The sequence below is a fragment of the Cataglyphis hispanica genome, chromosome 20 (assembly GCF_021464435.1).
Source record: "Cataglyphis hispanica isolate Lineage 1 chromosome 20, ULB_Chis1_1.0, whole genome shotgun sequence".
Lineage (NCBI taxonomy): Eukaryota > Metazoa > Arthropoda > Insecta > Hymenoptera > Formicidae > Cataglyphis > Cataglyphis hispanica.
In genome coordinates, this window is record NC_065973.1 from 2,330,269 (window position 1) to 2,353,710 (window position 23,442).

Here is a 23,442-nt window from a genome sequence, read left to right on the forward strand (position 1 = left end):
TTATTAAATGCGAGCCTGTTTATATATAGATATAATAATACTTATCTCATAATTATAATAATATGTAACGCGCATATAGATGTATGTTATATATATAATACATGTAATTTTACAAATACATTGGCACTATTTCTTTGTGCAGAGTTGAGAGCAGAATAACAACATTGATATGAAAGAGAAATCAAATGTAGCAAGCAAAATCGATCGATTTTGTGGAACTTAGCAAAATATAATCTCAAGAAAATGCTGAATATATGTCGCCTTCTCCGTTTCTTCTTTTACGTTTACATTTGGCAGCGCAATCTTCTTTAATCTAATGAAAGCACTCCAACAGTCAGAAAGCGTCAGGAATGTCTTGATTTCCGACTTACAATTAGACATTTTCGAATTGTATCATGTCCAGACATTCATGCATCGTGATTGGTTCTGAGACAAACACTATTGATTCTGAGACAAAATTGGCAATTTTTTCACAAATTTAATAGCGGTCTAATTCATTAAGATAAAATATAAAATTAATAGAATATAACAGAACTTTTTAATTTCTCCCATTTGGTAATATAATATATTTAATTCTTTTCATAATCATTATTATGCATGAATAACTAAAACATAATTATTATGCATCAATAACTAAACACGATATGTCTGCCTCAAAAATGCCAAACTTGGAAATCATTCCTGACGCCGCGGCTATACAATGGCTTCATTGCTTTAATTGTCGCACGAGATACATATCATTACGTAAATGAAACAGAGAAAGATCCGCGCGTCGTTTCTTTTCATGTTCTTCGTTCACTTTGTTGTTTCGTAAATTTTCTTAAACTGTAATGTACAGTCTCTAATATACATTTTACACATTCGAGTGATTTTCTCCTTTCGTATATTCATCTATGTTTATTTAAACAAAGATGCTGATTATACTGTAAAATTTTGTGCTATTTTACATATAATAATTGCACATGGAGTTCACCTTATAATTGCTCCATCATCACGATCTCAATAAAATATATAATTGTCGCTAATTATTGCAAATTATATAATAAAAGTAAATCTAAAAACTTTGATGCGATATTGTACACATTCTGTTGCTTTATATGTATAAAGATTATTTTTCTCCTTCTTTATATAATTCTTACTTTCACAGGCGTATTAGAGTGTATTCTTCATTTCTCTGCTTAAATTTATTATAAATACGATTCATAAAAAGTACGCGGCATAAATAAAAATTGCTAATATTTTCATCATTCGAACTGTTGAATTAGATAAATATAGCTATAATTTTTTATGTTTCAGAAGAGTATGGCTTCCCGTAAAAGGATCTTAGTGTATTTTGTACCTCACAAGGTAACATACACATCGATGAAAAAAAATGAGAAAAAATATACGCGTATATAACATCAGAATGTATGTATGGAAACTTATGTGTACTGACGTTCGTTTTGTGTGCACGTATATCCACAATTTTTCAATTTAATATTTTAATAAAATATTTCTTTTTCTTGCTTACAATATATACGAAGTACGTTTCAACCTTTTAGTACAACAAACAATGTCATCGTTGATGTTGATTCTTAATACATCTTCTTTTATCATTTCTAAATTAAAAATTTTGTCTCACTTGTTTGTACTTATGTAGTAGATAGGACGTTTATATTGTATTCTTTCACATGATACGCTGTTGCACAATTTTCTTATATATATATATATATATATATATATATATATATATATATATAATTTTGTATATATATATGTATAATTGTTATAATTACAATTTTAAAAAATTTGAAGTTACTTAATTGACGATTTTTGCCAACAAATAAAATGCAAACTCTATTAAGCTAGATTTTATTAAGCTATAAAAATAATAGCAATATTTAAATAATTCTTACAATACTTATATTGTTATGTTTTATAAAATGCTTTTTTTCTATCATAATCAACATAAGATTTAATCAACATAATAAGATATTTACAATTGTTTTAATTATAAGCAATATTTAAAAAATAGAAGTTTGCATATATTTTTCAAGGATTGAAATCATAAAAAAATTGCATCATGTTTTTAGCACAAACTTAACAAACTAATATAATTAGAATTCTCATGTTTCATGCATATAAAGAAAATAAACAACTTGTGTTGTAAAAGCATACTGTGAATAGCCCATATATAATTTCTTTAGAAACTATTCATTCAAATATACATATACATCAAATTATATCTTCCCATAAAACACATAAACATAACATGACAAATTAAAAAAATGATACCAATATATATAGTTTATCTTTTTGAATTTATATTAATAAAGCTATGTGATATTTAAAGTATCTTGTTAGAATTGCACAAGAACACTATTCTATATATATATATATTTCTCTCCCCCATATTTGCAAGAAAAATATTCTATTCAGCACCAATTTTACATTACACTTAATTCGTTTTTTGCACTTGAAAAGAAATATCCTTTTGACACTGAAGAAACAAAGCAATCTAATTCGTTTTATACAGTGTATCTTAATGTTTACTTTATTTCTCCCTAAAGTGAGATCATTAGAGTGAGAATTTAAGTCGACAGATATTCATATTATAAATATATCTTTTCTCTCCTTCAAATGATTTTTTCCATGGTATATTGCTTCTCTCTCTTTCATGATTAAGAATCGACATCAACGCATGACTCAGCAGCGCGTGAAGGCACGCGACTTTAATTAATCTGTTACATGGACCGATAAGGTCCCTGCATCTTAAGAAATTGAATCACCAGCGACGGTCCACCGGCCACTATCTCCGCCGGTATCTGTGACAATGGACAATTCTCAATTGACATAATACTGAGATTCGTGCACAATGCCAGCTCAAATGGTAGATTGTGCAGATTTGCGTTGTCGTTGATGTAGAGCGACTCCAGGTTTTCCAGGGTACCAATCTCCTCTGGTAGATAATTTAAATTGTTTTCCCCCACACTAAGATACGTGAGATTCGTCAGGTGGCCGATTGCGCGCGGCAACGAGACGATTTGATTCGACTGCAGAATCAACTTCTGCAGCTCGCGCAGGAAACCGATCTCGTTTGGCAACGAGTCGATCCGATTTTCCTCCAGATCCAGCACCCGCAACTTACGCAGATTCGCTATAGTGGCCGGAATACGTTTCAGCAGATTATTGGAGAGTATCAGTATCTCCAGACTCTTCAGGTACTGTATATCGTCCGGGATCTTCATTAGCTGATTCGTACCGAGGTTCAGCTCGACCATGTTCACCCATGTGCCAATGTCTAATGGTAAAGCGGTCAGCTGATTCTCTTTCATATTTAGCTTCGTGAGGTTCTTGGCTCGCGAGAAGATACCGTAGGGTATCTTGTCGATCTGATTATGTTCCAGATTGATAGAATAGACATTTGTGAATTGGGACGGTCCGCCTGACGGATATGCGGTAAAGTTATTCCTGGACAATGTGATCGTCGTCAAATCCGATAGGCTGGACAGCAGACCATCTGGCAGTTGTGACACCTGATTGCCCTCCACGCTGAATTCATCCATCATCTTGCAGTTCGCCAATGACTTTGGAATGCTCGACAATCTATTGTATCGAAGACCCAATCTCGTCAGAGACACTAGATTGCCGATTGTGTCCGGTATGTCCAGGAGCTCGTTGTGCTGTAGATCTAATGTGGATAACTGCACGCACTTGCCAATCTCCTCGGGCAGGTGCTCCAGATGATTATGCGAAACGTCAAACGTAATAAGATTGACAAGTTCACCAACACCCGCGGGTAGTTCCTTGATTTTATTCTCTCGCAAGCTCAACATAGTAAGATTTGTCAAATTTCGTATGTTATCGCTGACATATTTAACTCGATTAAAGCGCAGGAACAATGTGGTGAGCGACGTGAGTTTATACACCACGTCTGGTATTTCGTTTAATTTATTATGCCTAAGATCCAGAACCCGCAGCGATTTAAGATTCTCAAGAGTGTTGGGCAGGCTGGTGAGCGAATTTTCGCTCAGCGCCAGGGTCTCGAGATTTGCCAGGTAACCGATCTCAGGCGGCAGAGTTACCAGTTTGTTGCCGTAGATGTAGAACTCCCTCAGATGCGTCAACTCCCTCACGGAACTGGGCAGATTCGTGATGCTGGCCTTGCTGAGATCTAACCGCTTCACGCATTCGTCCCGGCAACGGATAAACTCCTTGGCCACGTCCAATTCCGCCTGGATCGGTTTACTCTTCTTTGTCGTAGGTTTCGGTTTATTCGACTCCGGATGCTTGACCATGACGGTCTTCTTGGTGTCGGTTTGGCCGCCACCGCCGCTGATGGACGTCGTTGACAGCTTCTTCTCCTTATTACTCGCATGCTCCTTATTGTCGCGCAGCACCTCCATATCCTCGGGCATGTCGCCACCGGCCGTGCAGGTGGTCAGCCCGCAGCCCTCCAGGTACTCGGGTATATCCTGCTCCTTCATGTAAAAACTCGGTAGACTGTCGTCCCCGAGACTCGTCGCGCGATCGCGCTTCGCGTTCGACAGACAAACCGTCGATATGTTACCCACGCCCGTCCAGTATTTGCACGACTTTTTCATAACCTAGTGCCCGCCCTCCCTCACGTTCCCCGCCCCGCGTCAAGACGACGTGTACGAGCACGTACGAGAGAGAAAGGCGAGGTTCGCACAATCGCACGCATGTACGATGTACGCCCGTTCGCCGATTAATGAGATCCCGTACCGAAAATTTGCGTGACCGTGCCCTTTACTGCGACATCATATCGCGCGTCCGCATAAAATTAACACTCGACCATGACTATTGATATTATCGATGTACGCTTGAGGTCAGAAATGCCTTCGAATTTCCAAACTGAATTTGCACACGTATCGAAGTACATCCGACGCGCGTGTTTCGTCTCTAAATATTCATGCATTATGACTGTTGGTGATTCGATAAAAGATAACGGGCTTATTCAGCGGATTCAACAGTTGGGTAGCAATTGAATGTGATTGGTTCTTAGTTTTAGAACCAACAAATCGACATCCAATGTTAACAAGACAATATTCAATTGAGATCACTGCGCCCAATGTCATCTCAAAGCAACGGAAAAAATGTGATGACTGACATTTAATATTAAATAAGTCGTATGTCATTTTCACGCGCCACAGTCATAGGCCGATATTCAGTCGATAATTCCAAAAATAATCGACTATGATTGGTCAATTTGTTTATGACCATCGACTTATGGCATACGACTTATTATAGAACGAGCCGTAGGGACAAACACGCGTGTGTCGGATACTCCAAGCTATGTTGGACTCAAAAGCGGCTATCTTCAAGTGAGAAAACATTAATGACGTCGAGTGTACATATATTCGCCCAGATGGCGCTTAAAACATTATTCCAATACGAGAGTTAGCTATCTATTTTCTTATATTTCTTACTCACTGGACGCGACAATATTTGCGGCGCGGCAAAAAATAACGTAAAATAATCAATCAATTTTTTGCTCTTATGAAAAATTGATCGGATACCGCCTTTTGCCGCTTGTCATCTTCTCAAGAATCATTACTCATTGGTTTTTAATGATATCTCGTCTCGATGATAAAAGACAATAGTGTTATATACAAAACAAGAAAGAGAAAATAGTTATATAAAAGTTATATATAGATATACATATACATATACATATCTTTTTTTATTAGTGTCAATAAGAGATATACAAATATTTTAATGTAAAATCGCTTAGAGATACGCAAATCTTAAGATGTTAAGATAATGTATAATATTGTATTGCGCTCCCAATTCTTCCAATAAACTTATAATTATACATAATTATACAATAAATAATTATACAATAAATTTATAATTATGACTAATAAATGCAAGACGACCAAATAATACTTTTATAGCGTGGCAGTAAAAATATATATCCTTTTTCTGACATAGAAATATATGTCAAAAAATAATCAAATGCGCAAAATAATTATTAGACACATACGCTAATATAAAAGAGAGATTAGTTTTACATTAAAAAGTTTTTTAAACTTAGTCCCTTTCCCCTTCCCCTCCCCACACACAACAAGTATTATCAATTCTTGTAATGTTATATCTAATTACTGATTATAATATTTATTTCTTTAATGTTATTTTTAAAGATATTTTTTCCATATTTGTCAAAATTATTACATTTATACTTTATATATATATATATATATATATATATATATATATATTTATTTATTTATTTATTCAATAACATGCCATTATCATATTCACTATCAAATATTTATAACATTAGCATTGCATTATTAATAGCGTTGTCAATTGTAAGTTGTAGCGAAATACATCCAGCACTAAATGATGATGTATATGATAAAAGAAAAAAAATAAACATTCATGTTTGTGCTTGGTGCTAGATCAGACTGATGTGCTTTGTTGCTTTCAATAAAACATTAATTAAGAACTTGCTTCCTCTTCATTGAGCGATATCAAGAAGTAAGATATACGAATCTTAAGCTGCATGCTATAGATGCATCTTCTGCCGAAGTACATCATTCTTCTACTGAAGTACATTATACAATTATTGTTGATTTTAATATCGCGTGATCGCGATATTAAAACGTACACAAAAAACATCGACAGCAGAAGAAAAACTTTTACGTTTCGCGTGAAACAAGAGGTGTTCCTCTTTTCTCTCTGATCTTTTTTTATATGATGCGACATGTTTTTTTCAGCGTTTGTTTGATTAAATAAATCAGAATATTGAGAAAAGATCAGAAATAATAATATTTTTTCAACATCGCAGATTATGCAATGGAGTGATGAAATTCGTATCCAGTGTGAATCAGTTTATATTTGCACTCCAGTTTCTATGACGTGTTACTTACTGCAAGCGAATGTCCCCATTATATACGACTCATCTTTTTAAGTGATATGTCAATAACTTCATTTGCACAGCGGACGATACCCCTTGTGGCTCATTTTTCCTGCTTAGGAATATTTTCATCATATATATATATATATATATATATATATATATATATATATATATATATGATGAAATATATATATATATATATATATATATATATATATATATTAATTTACGTTTTCTAATAAACTTTATAATTATATCATACAATTATACAATTATATCATATCAGTTTATTACTCTTGTGCATATACATATACGTATTCTGATGCCTGCATTTCTAAATTACTTTCATACTTTTTAGCCGAACTATCGAAGATATGAAGAAGACCGACACCTTTGGCGCTTTTATTTTCTTTTGGCGATACTTGTATACTCATTATATTATATTAATTTAAATTAAAATATCTAATTTTTTTATTAAATTATAAATTATATATTTATTTTTGCGATTCTTATTTCTTATAATTGTTATTTTGATATATCATATTATAAAATAGCGATAAATCTCTTTAATTTTTATTCGCACAATACAACATGTTACAAACACTTTTTAGCGTTTCTGTATTTGATTGAATAATTAATGTTGAAGTTAAAGTAAAGATTTGTCCTATAGTATATAATTTAATTTCAAAATCGTAATAATTTGATATCGAATTAAATTATTAATAGCAACTATATTACGAAAATTTTATAATAATAATTATTCATAAAAATTCATAAAGTTAGAAATTTTGATTCTACAGAGCAAATCTTTTCTTTAACTCACAAATTAATTATTAATTTTATACGTATTTTAAAAGGCTAAAAATGCTTATGTCAAATTCATGAATTTTGAGATGTATTAGATTTATGACTTTTATATTTCCAAAATATTGATTTCTGATGTTTTGCTACTTGAAAAGTGATTAGATAAATAATTACATTGGATTTAACTTAATCTCACTTATTAATATTTATACATACTAATATTGACATATTAATGTAATTAATAATACAATTAAAAATATAAACAATTTCCAAGGAAAAGAATCATAATAATAGGCGTAAGTGATTAAAACGATAATGCATCAAGAATTCATGGAAATCCCTTTCAAAAGAAAAAGGAGAAATATTAGATATTAAATAGACTACTTACGTCACAGGGAATATAAACTTCATTGGAGGAAAGTCTTTCCTCCCCTCAATGAATGAAAAACTTCCAGTGTTGAACAAAAGATACGTTACCAAGTAGATTATACTCGGAAACATTTCAAATGGAACTTACCAAAAAATCATGAAGATGATGCTCGATTCTATCCTTTGAGTGTGACGTAGACCGAAGACGGGGGCTTCCGATCTTCGAACGTAGAATTTACTACAATGAAGAGGAAGTACGTATGATTTCAGTTGCTGACGTGATTTCAAGTTGATGTATCATCAACGACCAATCAGCATGGATAAAGTTGCATGAAGAGGATATCCATGAAGTATTATCTCTTTCGAATGTGATCCCTTGAAATAAGAGATGAAGAGGAACTATTCTTATTTATTTTTCCATTCTTTTTTCCTTTCGATTTTGATTTCGCTCATCATCGTTTAACGATATAAAGTCCAATTATTTAGTATTATTATAACGTACGATAAGATTGAAATGCACATTTGCATGCAAATTTGATCATGATATAAGGTGATAAAGTCAAAACATATTTTAGTAACAAATAAAAAAGGGTTCAATGGAAATATACAAAGCATTACAGTGTGCATTACTCGATTATCTTTTTTTTCTATCTATCTCATATGTTCTGCTTGATTAATATCACAGTGACATTACGTCATGTCACGTGATTAATATCTCGTGACGTCATAGTGAATTAATATAAATTAAACTAAATGGAACTCTTACAATGATTAATGTAACAACGAAAAACAAAACATAATCGCTAATAAATAAATAGTGGCAAACGTATATATGTAAAATCAAATAAAAAAATATTTATACAGGAAAGTACATTTTATATAATTTACATACGGGATGTCCAGAGTCAATGGCACCCATTGTATGCAGATAAAACAGATGAAATCAAGAAGAAATGTCCTTTACCATTTTCGTAATAATTATTGAGAAATTAATTTTAAAAAATTGACTAATTTGCGTGAATATAAGCGTGCAAAGGAAAAAACGACCCAGAGACAATCCTTAAAGTTTACGGTTCGCTAGGAGCGCGACGAAGTTTTTGGAAAAAGCGTTCTACAAATGACAATGGTTACGTATATGAGCGATACATAACGATGGATTCTCGCATCCACACATCAATGGGTTGTCCCTTTATTGCGCGCTTATACTCACGCGAATTGGTCGATCTTTTTTTAATCAATTCCTCAATAATTATTACGAAAATCGCAAAGTGGTAAAGGATTTTTCTTTTCGGTTTCACCTATTCTATCTGTACACGACAGTTGTGCGATTGATTTTGGACATTTTGTATTATTCAATATTAGTAATGTACATTTAACTATTGTAATGTACATTTAAATTTATCTTATTAAAAAATCATTAATATTTGATATTTTTTAATATACAATCAATAGTATTTTTAGAGATTAAATATAGAACATAAATCCTATTTTTGAAAATGCTTTCTTTGGTATAAGATAAATGTTTAATATTAAGTGTAATGAGAGATACAAGCTGAGAATTTTTGAAATTTTAATGTTAAAAATTATTAGCACATGAAAAGATAAATTTTGAGTCTTTCAAAATGTCAGATATATATGAAAATTATATCATTAAAAAAAAGGAGAGAAAGTTTAATATAAAATTATTGAAAAGACTTCAAGTAAACCGAGAATAATCTGTATTTTTCGAAAACACTTTTTGAATTTGGAAACATATATAAGAGAGAAAAAAAAGAGAAAATATTTTGACTTTATATCATTCAAAAAAGACATTTTTAAACATTTCTTTAATCATACAAAGATTTTTCTTATGGAAAAATACATTTAACTTAAATGATTAAATATTCAAATTTAAGTGTTAATCTAACAATAATTAAGTATATTTTTCCATAAGAAATTTGAAGATGGACCGAAAGAAAGCATGCGTAATTCTCCCAATCTTCCCTCATACCCGTTTACGTCAGAGAAAAGCGCATCTGAATCAGGATGATGATAATGGCGATAGGATTGCTGGGGATCCCCTACTATATAAGAAGCTTTAGGCTCTGCAAAATTTCAGTGCAGGTTCATGATTGAAGAGACTACCATAACAAGTACTTCAATTCATTCGAAAAGAGTATAAAATATTTACGTTACGATAGTTACGTGTAGCAGCAGTGAATTTTCACGCAAACATTTTTCTTATCAAAGGGTGAGTAAAATGAAAAAATTTATTTATTCCGTATGTAAATTTATCTCAATATAATTCGAGATTAATTTAAATTAATTAAAAATTAAAAATCTTGACACTTTTTGACATTTACCTTATCAATTAATCAAGTGTAAAAAGTAGATAATTATTATCAATTGTCCATAGCAATAAAATTCTTTCATAGTTTTTTTACAGTGCTCTCTAAATCGATTGGTTAAATTGTGCATTTGACTTTTTCGAACATTTAATTTTTATTATTAGAATATGTAAACGCTAATCGCAGCAATTATCAACTTAGATTTAAAAATTTTAAATTAAAAATTTTTTATTATATTAAAATCTTTTCCTGACATTTTAAAAATGAGTTTTATCAAATAGACCTGGCATCGATAAACATCTTATGCACACTTGAAGTAGATTTTCGCAATAGGTAATTAATTTTGAACTGAGATTTTGTAACAAATGAGATAATCTAATTCAATCATTTTTTAAAGAAAATATAAATTAATTGAGAAATTTATAAGAAAACAAAGAAACAAAATGATATACTAAATTTGCTATGTTCATACGTATGTTTTAATATTGTCGCCCAAAAGTATTTGATAATAAAAAAATTAATTAAAACTTTATAAATGAAAAACGATCCGTTAAATTTTTGTTATTTGTATATTTATTTAAAAATAAATTTTTTTTAAAAATTATATCTGGTTGCACATGTTTGTGCAACATTGAAATGAGAGATGTTTCTTATATCAGGTTAGGTGGACTGGTGTTGCTTCCTTTTGCAGAAAGAATTCTGCTTCTGATTTCTCTTAAATTTTTGGGAATTTTCTTCTCTTTTCAATATTCAATCTCTTTTCTGCCTTTGCAGATAAAGCATTATGAAACCGGTTAATGTTCGATAAAAATATTTAAATAATATTATATTGCAGTAAAATATCTGTTATTATTATTCTTTTTCACAATAAAAAATCTCTTTTAGCGTGTTTCTTTTTTTAAATGAAATAGTTTTTACAATTAAATAGGAAAACTGGCAAATAAAAATCAAGGCGCGAGTATTGGTGTGCAATCTTATTATTGTTAAATTTTATTAACAAATGTGCATTAAGAATCTGTTTTAGATTTTAGATCGTTTTCTGGTCCATTTCAATATGAATATAAATATATGTAAATCGCATTAGAATTTTGAAATTTGACATAGATAATATTTTTTGTTGCAGTCAAATTTTATATTAAAATTAATAATTAGAAAGGAAAGACTAGAAGTCATTAAAACTCGCTAGAATCTGTACAAATTAGTGAAATGTCATTGCACATATACCGTCGGTGTTTTATAATATAATAATGATTAAATGTTAACTAAACCGATATGGTCATAAAAGCTATCATAAAAATGATCAAATAAAGGGCAAAAATACAAGATAAAAGTTAAAAATAAATTCTACAAAAAACAAGATAAATTGCTTAAAGATAAATTCTACGTGAATTTTAGTGAGCCTTTTTTTTATTATTCTTTTTAATGTTAATTTAAAATTTGACTGCAAAAAAAATATTGTGTATGTCAAAATTATTATAAAATTCGAATGTAATCTTTATATATTTATTTTATATGGCGAAGATGAATCAAAAAGTCTAAAATGTAAATTTTTTGATATACATTTGTTAATATAATTTAATAATAATAAGCGCATCAATAGCGCATACTTGCGCCTTGATTCAGTTTTCTTATTTAATTGTTAGTACGTCCTGAGCTTATTGCTGTTATTATTAAAATAATTTTTAATTATGCTTTTCTTTCTCAAAAATAGGTTCAGCATTTGGAATTTTGCAAATCTCTACAAGACAATTTGAATCGTCACACAAAATGAGGCAATCCAATAAACTGAAAGAAATGTTCGACGAGAATTTGGTGCGAGACACTACCGGATTTTTTGATGATTACGCAGAAAATAACATCGCTTTCAAGGAAGAAATCCAGAAGAACAATAATAATTTCATGTGCGACTTTGACTCAACTACAAATGATTGCAACAAGTCGACTCCTGTTTCATCGAACTCCCTTACCGATCAACACAAGAAATTTATAACAATGTGCAAACAAGAACTCGGCAGCGATTTACCGATGGATTTTAATCGATGGACACTCAAGGAACAATACGATCATCTTGTAAACAACACTAGTAAATATTTTCCAAACATACCCGAATCCCTGAGATTCGTCTTGCCGGCGACTTTCGAGGATGGAGACTGCGGTCGACCGATGAATGAGAGGCCGAGTTGGCTAGACATGGACAAGTTTTATCGAGGGCAACAATTTGCTTTGCGTTATATTTGCGTTCTCTCCATAAGCAACCTGATGGGACTATTGCAAATATTCAGCTTTGCCGACGGATTAAAGCCATTGATCCTAAGCCAGAAGTCCAATACGCCGTATCGCGTCTTCAAGCGCTACCTATCAACAATTAATCGTTTCAGAAACTGGTACACGAGCGATCCTTGGTGCGAAGGAACGCAAGCCTATCGCGACATCCAGACAGTACGAAGGATGCATCGCACCATGAGAAAAAAATTGTGCAGCATGAGCGATGAGCAGATTGACCTGGCTAGCGAGATTTCGCATATAAAATGCCCGGCGTTTAAAACGATTGCGAGAGACTTCGCGGACTCGTGTCCAATGGCGAAAAGCTGGCAATGTCCGTATACGATGTTAAGAATGAAGGGTTTGAATCAGGGCGACATGTCGGGCACGCAGTTTGCCTGCATGGGTCTGATAGTGCTCTATCCGGAGTGGTTTGGAATGTATGACGCCAGTGACGAAGATCTGGAAGCGTTCTGTCATCTTTGGCGAGGGCTAGGCTACCTGCTGGGCATCGAGGATCGATACAATTTTTGCCGCGGCAGTTTGCAGGACGTACGTCAACGTGCCAAGGACTTTATCGAGCATTGGGTAAAGCCAAACTTTCGCATGGTGACGACGGAATGGGAGCACATGAGTTTATGCCTCTACGAGGGCATCAATGATATCTCTGGTTTCAACAATTATAAAGTCTTTCTGTTCTACCTATGCGACATGTTCAAGCTCAACATGCCTCGCCTGTACAATTCTTTCAGTTTGTCAGAAAGAATAATGTACGCACTATTGAAGTTTCTGTTCCGTTATTTAATCAAATTGCCAGGTGTTCTTTCCTTCATAAATGTCATGTTTCACAAAAATCTGAATCAAGCGGCAAACTTAGGACCTAAAAAACATGCCAAGCTTAAAAAGAAGTTATCCAAGATCATCCCGTTGTCATCTAAGATATAACTCTTTGATGTTAAATTTGAAGTTTTTACGTTCTTCACTTATTTTTGTAATAGTATCAGCGATTATGATATTAGTTTATGAGAATATATAGAAAGTATATCAAAAGTTATTTTATAAGTTATATTTTTTTATATAAAAATGGGTATGTCGATGAGAGTCACAAATTTAAAAAAAATGAAATTTTTTTTAATATTTTTCAACAATGCTAGTGAAAATATTTAATGAGAATATTTAGTATATTTTTTATTTTAAATTTAATTAAAAAGATTATTATATTATATTATCTTAAAAACTAAATTATCACTGAATAGATAATTTATTTTATTATAGGTTATTTTAAGATTGGATATATTTAATGAAACATAATATATTTTTAACTTATTTAAAAAATTAGAATTTATTTCTAAATTTTTAAAATATTGTATTTATATATTAATTAATTATTAAATTATACTATTATTTATTATTTATTGTTATTTATTATATATTAGTTATTATTATTTATTATATATTAATTAAATTGTTTTATGTAAGTAAATGATTTTTATATATATAATATAAATTTGAAAGTTTGATTCCTTATTTTGTGATATTTCACTGTTTTAAAAAGTGATATAAAATAAAAATAATACATCTTGTCGATCCTATTTAATCATTAATACAATTAAAAATTTTAACAATTGTACTGGAAAAGTAATAATGATTGGCATTATGAATTCATCAAAAAAATTATATACATATCATGTAGAAACTGTGTAGAAACACTTCCTAAGAAAAAGAGGAAATGTAAATGTATTAAATAAATGATCATTCATTTCATCATAGTCATCAAACTTCTTTCAAGAAAAATTTTTGATTGGAGAATGTTCTACATTAAACAGAGAATACGTCACGTAATACGTAGATCTCTCGTACATGTACAAACTTGAGAAATTGCGAAGACACTTGATATCCTTATTTATGTTTTGCTCATGACGTAAACAAGTGATTGAACAGAATTTCCAATCCTTGATTGTAGATTTGCTGGAAAAGAATGATGTATTTATTGTGATAATTTGTTGATATTGATTGTCGTCATATGAAGTAATCGTTATAGAAGACTGTCATTTTCAGGGAATGATAAATGAACGCAGATAAATCTGTGAAAAGCAAACTTTTGTTGTAATAATATTAAAATGCATCAGTCTCTCCAAATAATTTTTCTGGAGATAACCATCTTTATCGTCTTTTTTATTCCTTTCCAAGTTTTATTTTTGCGTAGCGATTTGATCCAAATATTGTCGATGTGCGTTATGATGTACTTTTTGAATATTATTTCATAATTCATTTTTTTTTTAGTTATTTAATATCATTTGAATGGACTTGGGACCAAAGTAAGCGCAAGAAGAATCATTGATTATGATTATTGTGAAAAACAAAACCGAGAAAAATAATTACTCACAAAATTTATAACAATAATAAACTATTATAAATGTGTAAAATAAAAATATTTCATCAAAGAATATTTATATTATACCAAAGTTACAGTTTACGTAATTCAGTTAATAGTAAGTATTAATATCGATGTATGACTATCTTTTCTGGCCTTTGATTGAATGTATATATTTATGGGTGTTTTTAATTAAAACGTAAAATCAGTCTCTTTATTATTTTTCTATATCTTTTATTCATAAGTATATCGCATTTTTTATTTATAGGTATCTCATACAAGTTGATTCCACTGCCATTGAAAATTTCCAAATAATAGTATATATATCAGATATTTAATTTCCGACATATATTTAATTTCCAAAATAACATTTAATTTATTAAATAAAAGATTTAATTTATTAAATAAAAAAAATTTTTAAAAACTGATTAGATTTTTTAAATTTAAAAGAAGTTTAATAAATCGATTTGGTTTTTTAAATTGACATCTATTTCTTAGCAATTAAATGCAGCACTTTGTCGGAGCTGATATAAACTCGATCTACTTATTTATTTTTATTCATTAGAAGCCTCTACAGTTTTTGTTTGCTTTTGAGTTACTCGTTTATGTATTAAATTAGCTTTGGAAGAAAATTCCATCACCGAGAAGAACTGAAGTATCTTTTCAATTTTTCCCTTCCAACTTATATGTACAGCTGATTCTACCAGTAACTATCGTCAGCACTCACACATAGCTCTTATTGTAAGTAGCGATTCGTCATTCGTGTAAGCGAGCATCGTGCACGCGATCGAGTTACGTGACTCACTGCATTATTACTACGCGCGTATAGTAGTAGCTGTTAACCGCTATTTCTGTTCTCCTTCTCTCTTTCACGCATGCCAATCGATTTCATTCATGAGAAAGAATCGCAAACAATTCATAATGATTTTATATAATTTTATGGCAACAACTCTGCGAACATTCGATGTAACAGTGTGAGATAAATAAAGACGAATTTCGCAATTAGCGCGTCGTGCATCTCGTTGTCAAAATTTCAACGCTACAAGAGAAGAGAAGGCTATTCAAATACCAATATTATATACGAGGGATTATAAAGTCTCTTCGATTGTTAAACTAATTAATTAATCCGGAGCTAATTAATTCTCGCGCAAATTAATGATGGAGAATTGATTTCTCCAAGAGAAAAATGTTTAAATTAATTATAATATAATTATAATAAATATAATAATAACCATAGTAATAGTTTTAGAGTACTAATATTAGTACATATACTTATATAATATTAATAATTATATAATTATATAATTATACAATAATACAATTTTTTGTTATCTTTTATAACTACAAACTTGAATATAAAACATAAAAAATTTTCAATTTTTTTTATTTGTATCAGGATGATGTAACCATCCTTAAACAGGCGTAACCAACCCTTTAAACAGACATACGGCTACGCGATACTCATGCACTCGATGAATTCGAGAATATCTGCTTTAAATAAACACGCGACGATGCGCGATGTCTATGCGCTCTGAATCAGAGCATATCTGCTTTAAGCAGGCACGCGACAGCACGCGATACCTGTACGCTCGATGAATTCGAGTATATCTACTTTAAGAGACAGCTACACGATGCGCTCGATCAATTCGGGCATATCAGCTTTACAAGCTCGTACGCGGTTACAAGATGCCCGTACACTTGATGTATTCTACTTGATACATACTTTTCTTATTACTGTTTAATTTATATAATATGTATAACAAGTGAACGACCTGGAAAGAAATATAATTCTTATTTTATTAAATGAATTGCTAAGTAAAATGAAAAAAGCACATATAATGCGATAAAGCTTTCACAACTTCATTTTAATATAGATATTTGGAAATTAAATAATTTTAGTCATTAAATTTTTTTTCAATTTGTAAGTCAATAGTTCTCTCTCTCTCTCTCTCTCTCTCTCTCTCTTTCCCTGTCTTTCTCTCTTTGTGCAATATAATTTATTGTACAATACTTTTAAATAAAAAAATAATTTAAAGAACAATTTGTTAATATAGTAATTAAATATAATATATACTGCATTACAGGCATTAAATAAAATATAAAAAAAATAAATATTCAATATTAGTATTAAATCCATGCATGTATGTGAAATGTGATCTATAATTTATAATAAATGTAGTATGGACACGCACCAAATAGTGATTTTATCGGCAAAGGTGTAACTAAATAATTCTCTCAACTTTATATGATGGCGTTACCATTCGATTTAAAGATCCTATCAACAACATGTTTAAGTGATTTCCAAGTTTCTCTCTGTTTTTAATCTATCGCAATATCTGTTGAGGGATACATTAGTATACGGACAATTTTAGAAAAACTACGCATTAAACTTCATTTCCAATCAGAGAAAAACATTCTTCTCTTTGTTCTAACAATTTGTATATTTGTATTTCGTCTTGTGTTTGTGTATTGTGTCTGTTTTGATACAATCTCTCAACTGTTATTTATTTTACTCTTTATAATTTAGAAACTGAGAAAGATAGTTTTGTTTAATTCATTTCAATTATTCGAGAATATAAGTTGACGTTCATTTCTCACATATATAACAAGCACTGAAGAGAAATTACAATTGTACTGTGAAGTGAAAAATTATAGACCATGGCTGCAGCAGAAGTTGAGGATGACATTTATACAGGATATGATGATTATTCAGCATTATACAAGGATCTTGAACAGGATGAATTATTTCAAGAGGTTATCAAATCAAGTTATGGAAAGAGATCAATAGTGAGTATGTGCAATATAATGTATGATTAATATATATCTATTGGTAAATTTTGTTCGCAATTAATATTAGCTTTTGTGTTTTAATAATCTTTCATTTGATGTTTGTTACTAGTTCACTCCAAAGACACCAGGCACAGCGATGCGTTTCGGAACATCAAGCAGAGTAAGAGAATACTATTCTACTGTATTTAACTTTTGTTATACTTCATAATTTATTAATTTTATTAATATGTTATAATTTTTTAATTCCAAGTTTAATAAGTCTATCTATCTTATGCTTTTACTTTCCTAGTTTCAAAGAAGTGGTACTGCCATATCCATGCAACCTATGACTGGTGGGCTTAGACCAATGACAGCAGTAAGAAGTGCTGGATATACTAGTCAACAGACTTTTGATCCTCTTAATATGGGAAGTAGCGCCAAAGGTCCTGCACCTCCATTGGAAACTAATAAGGAAGACACGTAAGACTTAATATTTATGTGCATATTTATATATCTCTAATTATCTCCACTATTTGATATATTTTTATCACATGCACATCATCCAGAGACTATCATATTAAAATATCTTTTTACGATTTTTTTTATTAAAGTCCGGAGGAAAAAATAAAAGCATCAGAAAAAAAGATAATGGGTTTAATAGAAAGCTCTGCAGAGGCAGCTTCTGAAAACAACATGCGGATCGCCTTAGAACGCGCGCGCGAAGCTTCTTCAAGGGAGAGAGCCCTTATACGATTGCAGGAACAAGCTGGCCTCAGTGATAATCATAATATAGACTTGACATTTGCTGTAAGCTCATTGAAATTTCTTATATTTGTTTTATACTCGCATATATATTTACAAAATTTTAAATTCTTTTTTCAACAGGTGCTGTTTAACTTGGCAGTTCAATACACAAACAATGAAATGTACACAGAGGCTATAGCGACTTATCAAGCGATAACAAGGAACAGGATGTTTAGCAATAGCGCAAGACTTAAAGTCAATATGGGTAATATTTATGTGAAAATGGGCCAATTATCTCAAGCTATAAAAATGTATAGAATGGCATTTGATCAAGCTCCGACAGTTCATAAGGATCTAAGGTGAATTTACATTCATTAATTTATTTACAATCGAGCACTGCCAAGAAATATAATTGTCTTATCTAGATAATCTTATGTCAATAATATTATAAACTCGGCAAATATTTCGCAGAATAAAGATTATGCATAACATGGGAATGTTGTTTGTGCAAATGGGGCGATTAGAAGAGGCGGCTAATAGCTTTGAATGGGTGATGAGAGAAAGAGCTGAGTTTAAAGCGGGCTTACATGCTGTTTTGTGCCATTTTGCGTTATCTCATCGCGATAAGATGAAAAGAGCTTTCTTAGAATTACTAGAAGTACAACTTAATGTAGATCAGGAAGACAAGTATAGCATAAATCCTGTGAGTTTTTGGCACAATTGTACTCTGCTTACTAAAGCTATGTATTTCTCAAAACGTTGCCAATACCTGCACTACTACGTATCACAGTGTGTATCAACTTATTACCCATAAAGGTGCACTTATTTCACATAACGCCACATACACTACTAGTTGCCTTTTTTCATCAAGAATTTAATGTTTAGACTTTTTTTATATTTGTTATTTCCTTCTTTGAGATGCTATTTGTTTATTGTATATGAGCATTGAATGATGATTATATGTAAATATTTATTCATGTATAACTTTCCGTTTATAAATTATATAAATTTCTCTCATATATTAGTTGATATTATATAAGTATATTTATTATATAGTTTATATATTTTCTTATTTATATTGCATAGGATGATGCTGCATCTAATATATTAAATGAAGTTATAAAGAATGATAATTTATCAAAGTTGGAAAAGGAAATGAAATTGGAAGCTGAGAAAAGTATACTTTGTGCAGCAAAACTTATAGCACCCGTTATTGAAGATACACTTACAGCTGGATTTGCCTGGTATACCTTAAAGAATTATTAACATTTAAGAAATTATATCACATTATGTAATATTTTATACACATATTGTAATATCTTAATATAAAATATATAAATTCTCGCAATTATTTTTTAGGTGCGTCGATGCGATAAAATCCTCTACTTATGGCATTTTAGCTGCTGATTTAGAAATAAACAAAGCTATGGTATTTTTGCATAATAGGGAAACGCAACTGGCAATAGATACATTAAAGATGTTCGAAAATCGTGACACTAAAGCTAACAGTGCGGCAGCAACTATGCTTTCGTTCATCTACTATCTCGTAAGCAAAATTTAGAAATATTTATTAAATATCGATTTGTTTTTTATATTTAACAAAAAAATTATTTAGCAAGCAGATTACGATCAAGCTGAAAAATATGGCGAAGCAGCACGTAATGCTGATGCATACAATGCGGCAGCCTATGTTAATTTATCTGCTTGTGCAATACAAAAAAATGAATTGAACATTGCTAGAGAGTTATTGCTATGTGCATTAGAAACAGATGCTAGTCATGTACAAGCTTTATACAATTTAGGTAATGAGAGAGATTTCATAAGATTAGTGTTGCTTAACATTACATCACAATATTAATTATTTTGCACAAAACTTTTTCATATTTATTTTATGTGTAATCATAAGAAATGTATAAATTAATACCTATATTATTTTATAACTATTAAAATGTTCTTTTAGGCTTAGTTTACAAAAAACAGACTATGTATGAGGAGGCCTTAGAATGTTTCTGGAAAATTCGTAATATGGTAAGGCATGATCCACAAACATTATATCAAATTGGTCATCTGTATCAGCTGATGAACGATGTGGACCAAGCATCTGAATGGTATTTTGTTAAATTAATTAATATATATAGTTCTTTACATTCTTCTATATTTGTGTAACTAATTTTTAATATTTATATGCTATTATTATTTTACTAAAAATTAAAATCTTGCATTATTTTATGAATATAATTAATATGAATCTCGCCTTTATTGCAGGTATAATCAATTATTAGGTATATTATCATCCGATCCAGGAGTTTTACAGAAACTAGGAGAAATGTATGATTCAATAGGAGATAAGCAGCAAGCATTTCAATTTTACAACGATGTGAGTGTATATTTTTTTATTTCTGTTTATTATACATAAGTTATCTTTGATTGTCTATAATTGTATCATCAATATTTTAATTTATATTTATTACTGTGTATATATTTATTACAGTCTCACAGATTCTATCCTGCCAATTTTGAAGTGATAGATTGGATTGGATCCTATTTCATATCGATGCAGGTATTGAAAATATTTTCTTATTAACAATATATTGTTTTTAATAACAAACGAAAAATTCTACATTTTTTAAAATTCTTATTTTAAGGTTGCCGAAAAAGCATTGACTTATTTTGAAAAAGCGGTAGAACTCGCGCCAGATGAACCAAGATGGAGATTACTAGTTGCTGCATGCTTAAGACGCACTGGACAATTTCATAAAGCTCTTATAGAATATCAAGATATTCACAATAAATTTCCTGATAACATAGAATGCTTAAAATTTTTGATCAGATTATGCAGCGATATGGGTTTGAAAGAAGCACAAATGTATGCAGCTGAATTGAAGAAAGCTGAGAAAGCTAAAGAATTAAAAGATAGGCAAGGTTCAGCAAGACCAGGTACAACAGGTATGAATATTTTAATTAATAACATAAGGATTAATATGTAATAACGATTATATACTAATAATATATTAATTATATACATACATATATTCAGCAGTTTTTTTTATAAAATCAATCGTTTTTATCTTTTAAAAACGATTCATTTTTTTTTCATTCTTTTAGATCATTCTTTTAGATCTCTTGTAGAAAAATAGAATTACAACATCTTACAATATCGAGATCTAATAAAATTATGTTTCATTATCGTTAAATTAATATTAACTAATTAATATTAATATTAATATAACTATTAATATTAATATTGTTTCTATTAAATATGTACAATAATTATTTATTTTCTCTCATATATCATAATTAGATTTCGGTCATATATTTTGTGCAGGATCTAGAAAAACCAATAGTGGCACATCATCGCGGGCTGGTTCAGGACTGAGTGTACTATCAGATCACAGGCCAAGTCCAGATCGACGACCGATTTCAGGCCGAAACGATTATCAAGGTAGAATCATCAAAAATTTTATAAAATATAATCATTTTTCATATATTTTGATATTTTCATTATCTTGCTCTTTAATAACTCTAAAAATATATATTTTGAATGTAAATATATTAAATCTATAATTATATATATTTTTTATATTATAATTTTATTTTCATATTTTATATATATCTAATAATTTAATGTTTTATAACTCTGATGAGAAGTATTTTACTATATGATTATTGTAACATCATGTGGCAAATTTAATGGTTATTCAATTATTAATGCTTTAGTATTATGCACACTTCTATTGAAAGCAAACATCACAAAAGTGATCTACAGGTAGTACACGAGCTACTCTAATGGATTGAATAAATGATGGATAGCTACAGCCACTTTTACTAGTCTATTCTTGTTCTTTCTTTATCACTTAATACTCGGCAAACAGTTATATATTACTGATTCGAGCTGTGAATCTAGGAACAGATGTTATTAAGATATTTGCATTATATTTACATATATGTTAATCCATATCTAATATATAATATTTATAATGATTATGTAATTTCAAATCTATTCAAGAGTATATCTATGATTTATATATTTATTTGGATGTTATTAGAATTATGAAAGTAATATTCTTGCTTTTTATTTTTTTTTTGCATTTTCAATTATTTTCAGGTACGAGTTACATAGATCCTATAGGACCTCTCCCTACTAGGCCTATGACAGCAACTGGAAAACGAGATGATGATTTTGGTGATGAAGAGCTTGGAGATGATTTATTGCCCGAGTAAGAATCATGATTGATTAAATAATATATAGATTTATACGTTTTTTAACATACACACACACACACGCACGCACGCACGCACATATATATATATATATATATATATATAAAATTAATTGAAAATAGTGCAATATGTAATAGTAAAATATGCAAATTATATTATAACAACACGTGTTAATATTTAAATCATATATTTTGAAATAGTAAAAATATCTTCAAAATAGGAGTCGTGAAAAATTTTATTAAAATAAATATATTGTATCAATTATATTCTCTCATTTTATTTGCATCTTAAATATATTTTTGACAATATGTAATTTGTTTAATGTAATTTTTGAAAACAATTATATAACAGTGTGATGCGTGCACATATATTATATGCTTAATTCTTTTTTTTATGATATTATAGGATGTTATTGTTAATGTTAGCAGAGTAGTTAGTTCAGTATTTATGTTATAAGTATACTTACAGTTATATTATAATTGTACTCACAGTTATATATAGTTAAGTTTTTTGTATATCAGTTCTATCTATCAGAATGTATAATAAAGTCTCATTCGTAAAAAAATTATCCATCTAAGTAAAATAATATATATATGTATATATATAATTAAGAGAGAGAGAAAGGTGCGTGAAATGCTCTCCATTGTATTTTCAAAGCGCGATCAACCATACGAGTTGATCATTTGACATCTCTTATTAAGCCTATG

At 30.1% G+C, this 23,442-nt stretch overlaps 3 protein-coding genes across 5 annotated transcripts; 2 read left to right on the top strand and 1 right to left on the bottom strand.

Annotated features, from left to right (window-relative positions):
* Nucleotides 1-2,050: 2,050 nt before the first annotated feature.
* Nucleotides 2,051-4,917, bottom strand: LOC126856920 (leucine-rich repeat protein soc-2 homolog). Its single transcript, XM_050605937.1, has one exon. It carries the CDS (start codon nt 4,581-4,583, stop codon nt 2,724-2,726), a length of 1,860 nt encoding a protein of 619 aa, XP_050461894.1. The 5' UTR covers nt 4,584-4,917; the 3' UTR covers nt 2,051-2,723.
* A 5,227-nt stretch (nt 4,918-10,144) lies between these two features.
* LOC126856932 (uncharacterized) lies at nt 10,145-13,687 on the top strand. Its single transcript, XM_050605954.1, has 2 exons — nt 10,145-10,268; nt 12,077-13,687. The coding sequence occupies exon 2, from the start codon at nt 12,133-12,135 to the stop codon at nt 13,570-13,572; it is 1,440 nt and encodes a 479-aa protein (XP_050461911.1). The 5' UTR covers nt 10,145-10,268; nt 12,077-12,132; the 3' UTR covers nt 13,573-13,687.
* A 3,593-nt stretch (nt 13,688-17,280) lies between these two features.
* On the top strand, nt 17,281-22,807 carry LOC126856909 (intraflagellar transport protein 88 homolog). 3 transcript variants are annotated; one of them, XM_050605912.1, is made up of 16 exons: nt 17,281-17,295; nt 17,657-17,788; nt 17,901-17,951; nt 18,081-18,250; nt 18,382-18,577; nt 18,656-18,873; nt 18,986-19,217; nt 19,601-19,758; nt 19,874-20,060; nt 20,130-20,316; nt 20,475-20,622; nt 20,780-20,891; nt 21,006-21,074; nt 21,160-21,460; nt 21,840-21,956; nt 22,620-22,807. In XM_050605912.1, the coding sequence occupies exons 2-16, from the start codon at nt 17,660-17,662 to the stop codon at nt 22,733-22,735; spliced, it is 2,391 nt and encodes a 796-aa protein (XP_050461869.1). In that variant the 5' UTR covers nt 17,281-17,295; nt 17,657-17,659; the 3' UTR covers nt 22,736-22,807. The 3 variants fall into 3 exon arrangements, with proteins under 3 accessions (XP_050461869.1, XP_050461868.1, XP_050461871.1); XM_050605911.1 differs by having other exon boundaries at nt 17,287-17,788; XM_050605914.1 differs by lacking the exon at nt 17,281-17,295 and having other exon boundaries at nt 17,680-17,792.
* Nucleotides 22,808-23,442: the final 635 nt, after the last annotated feature.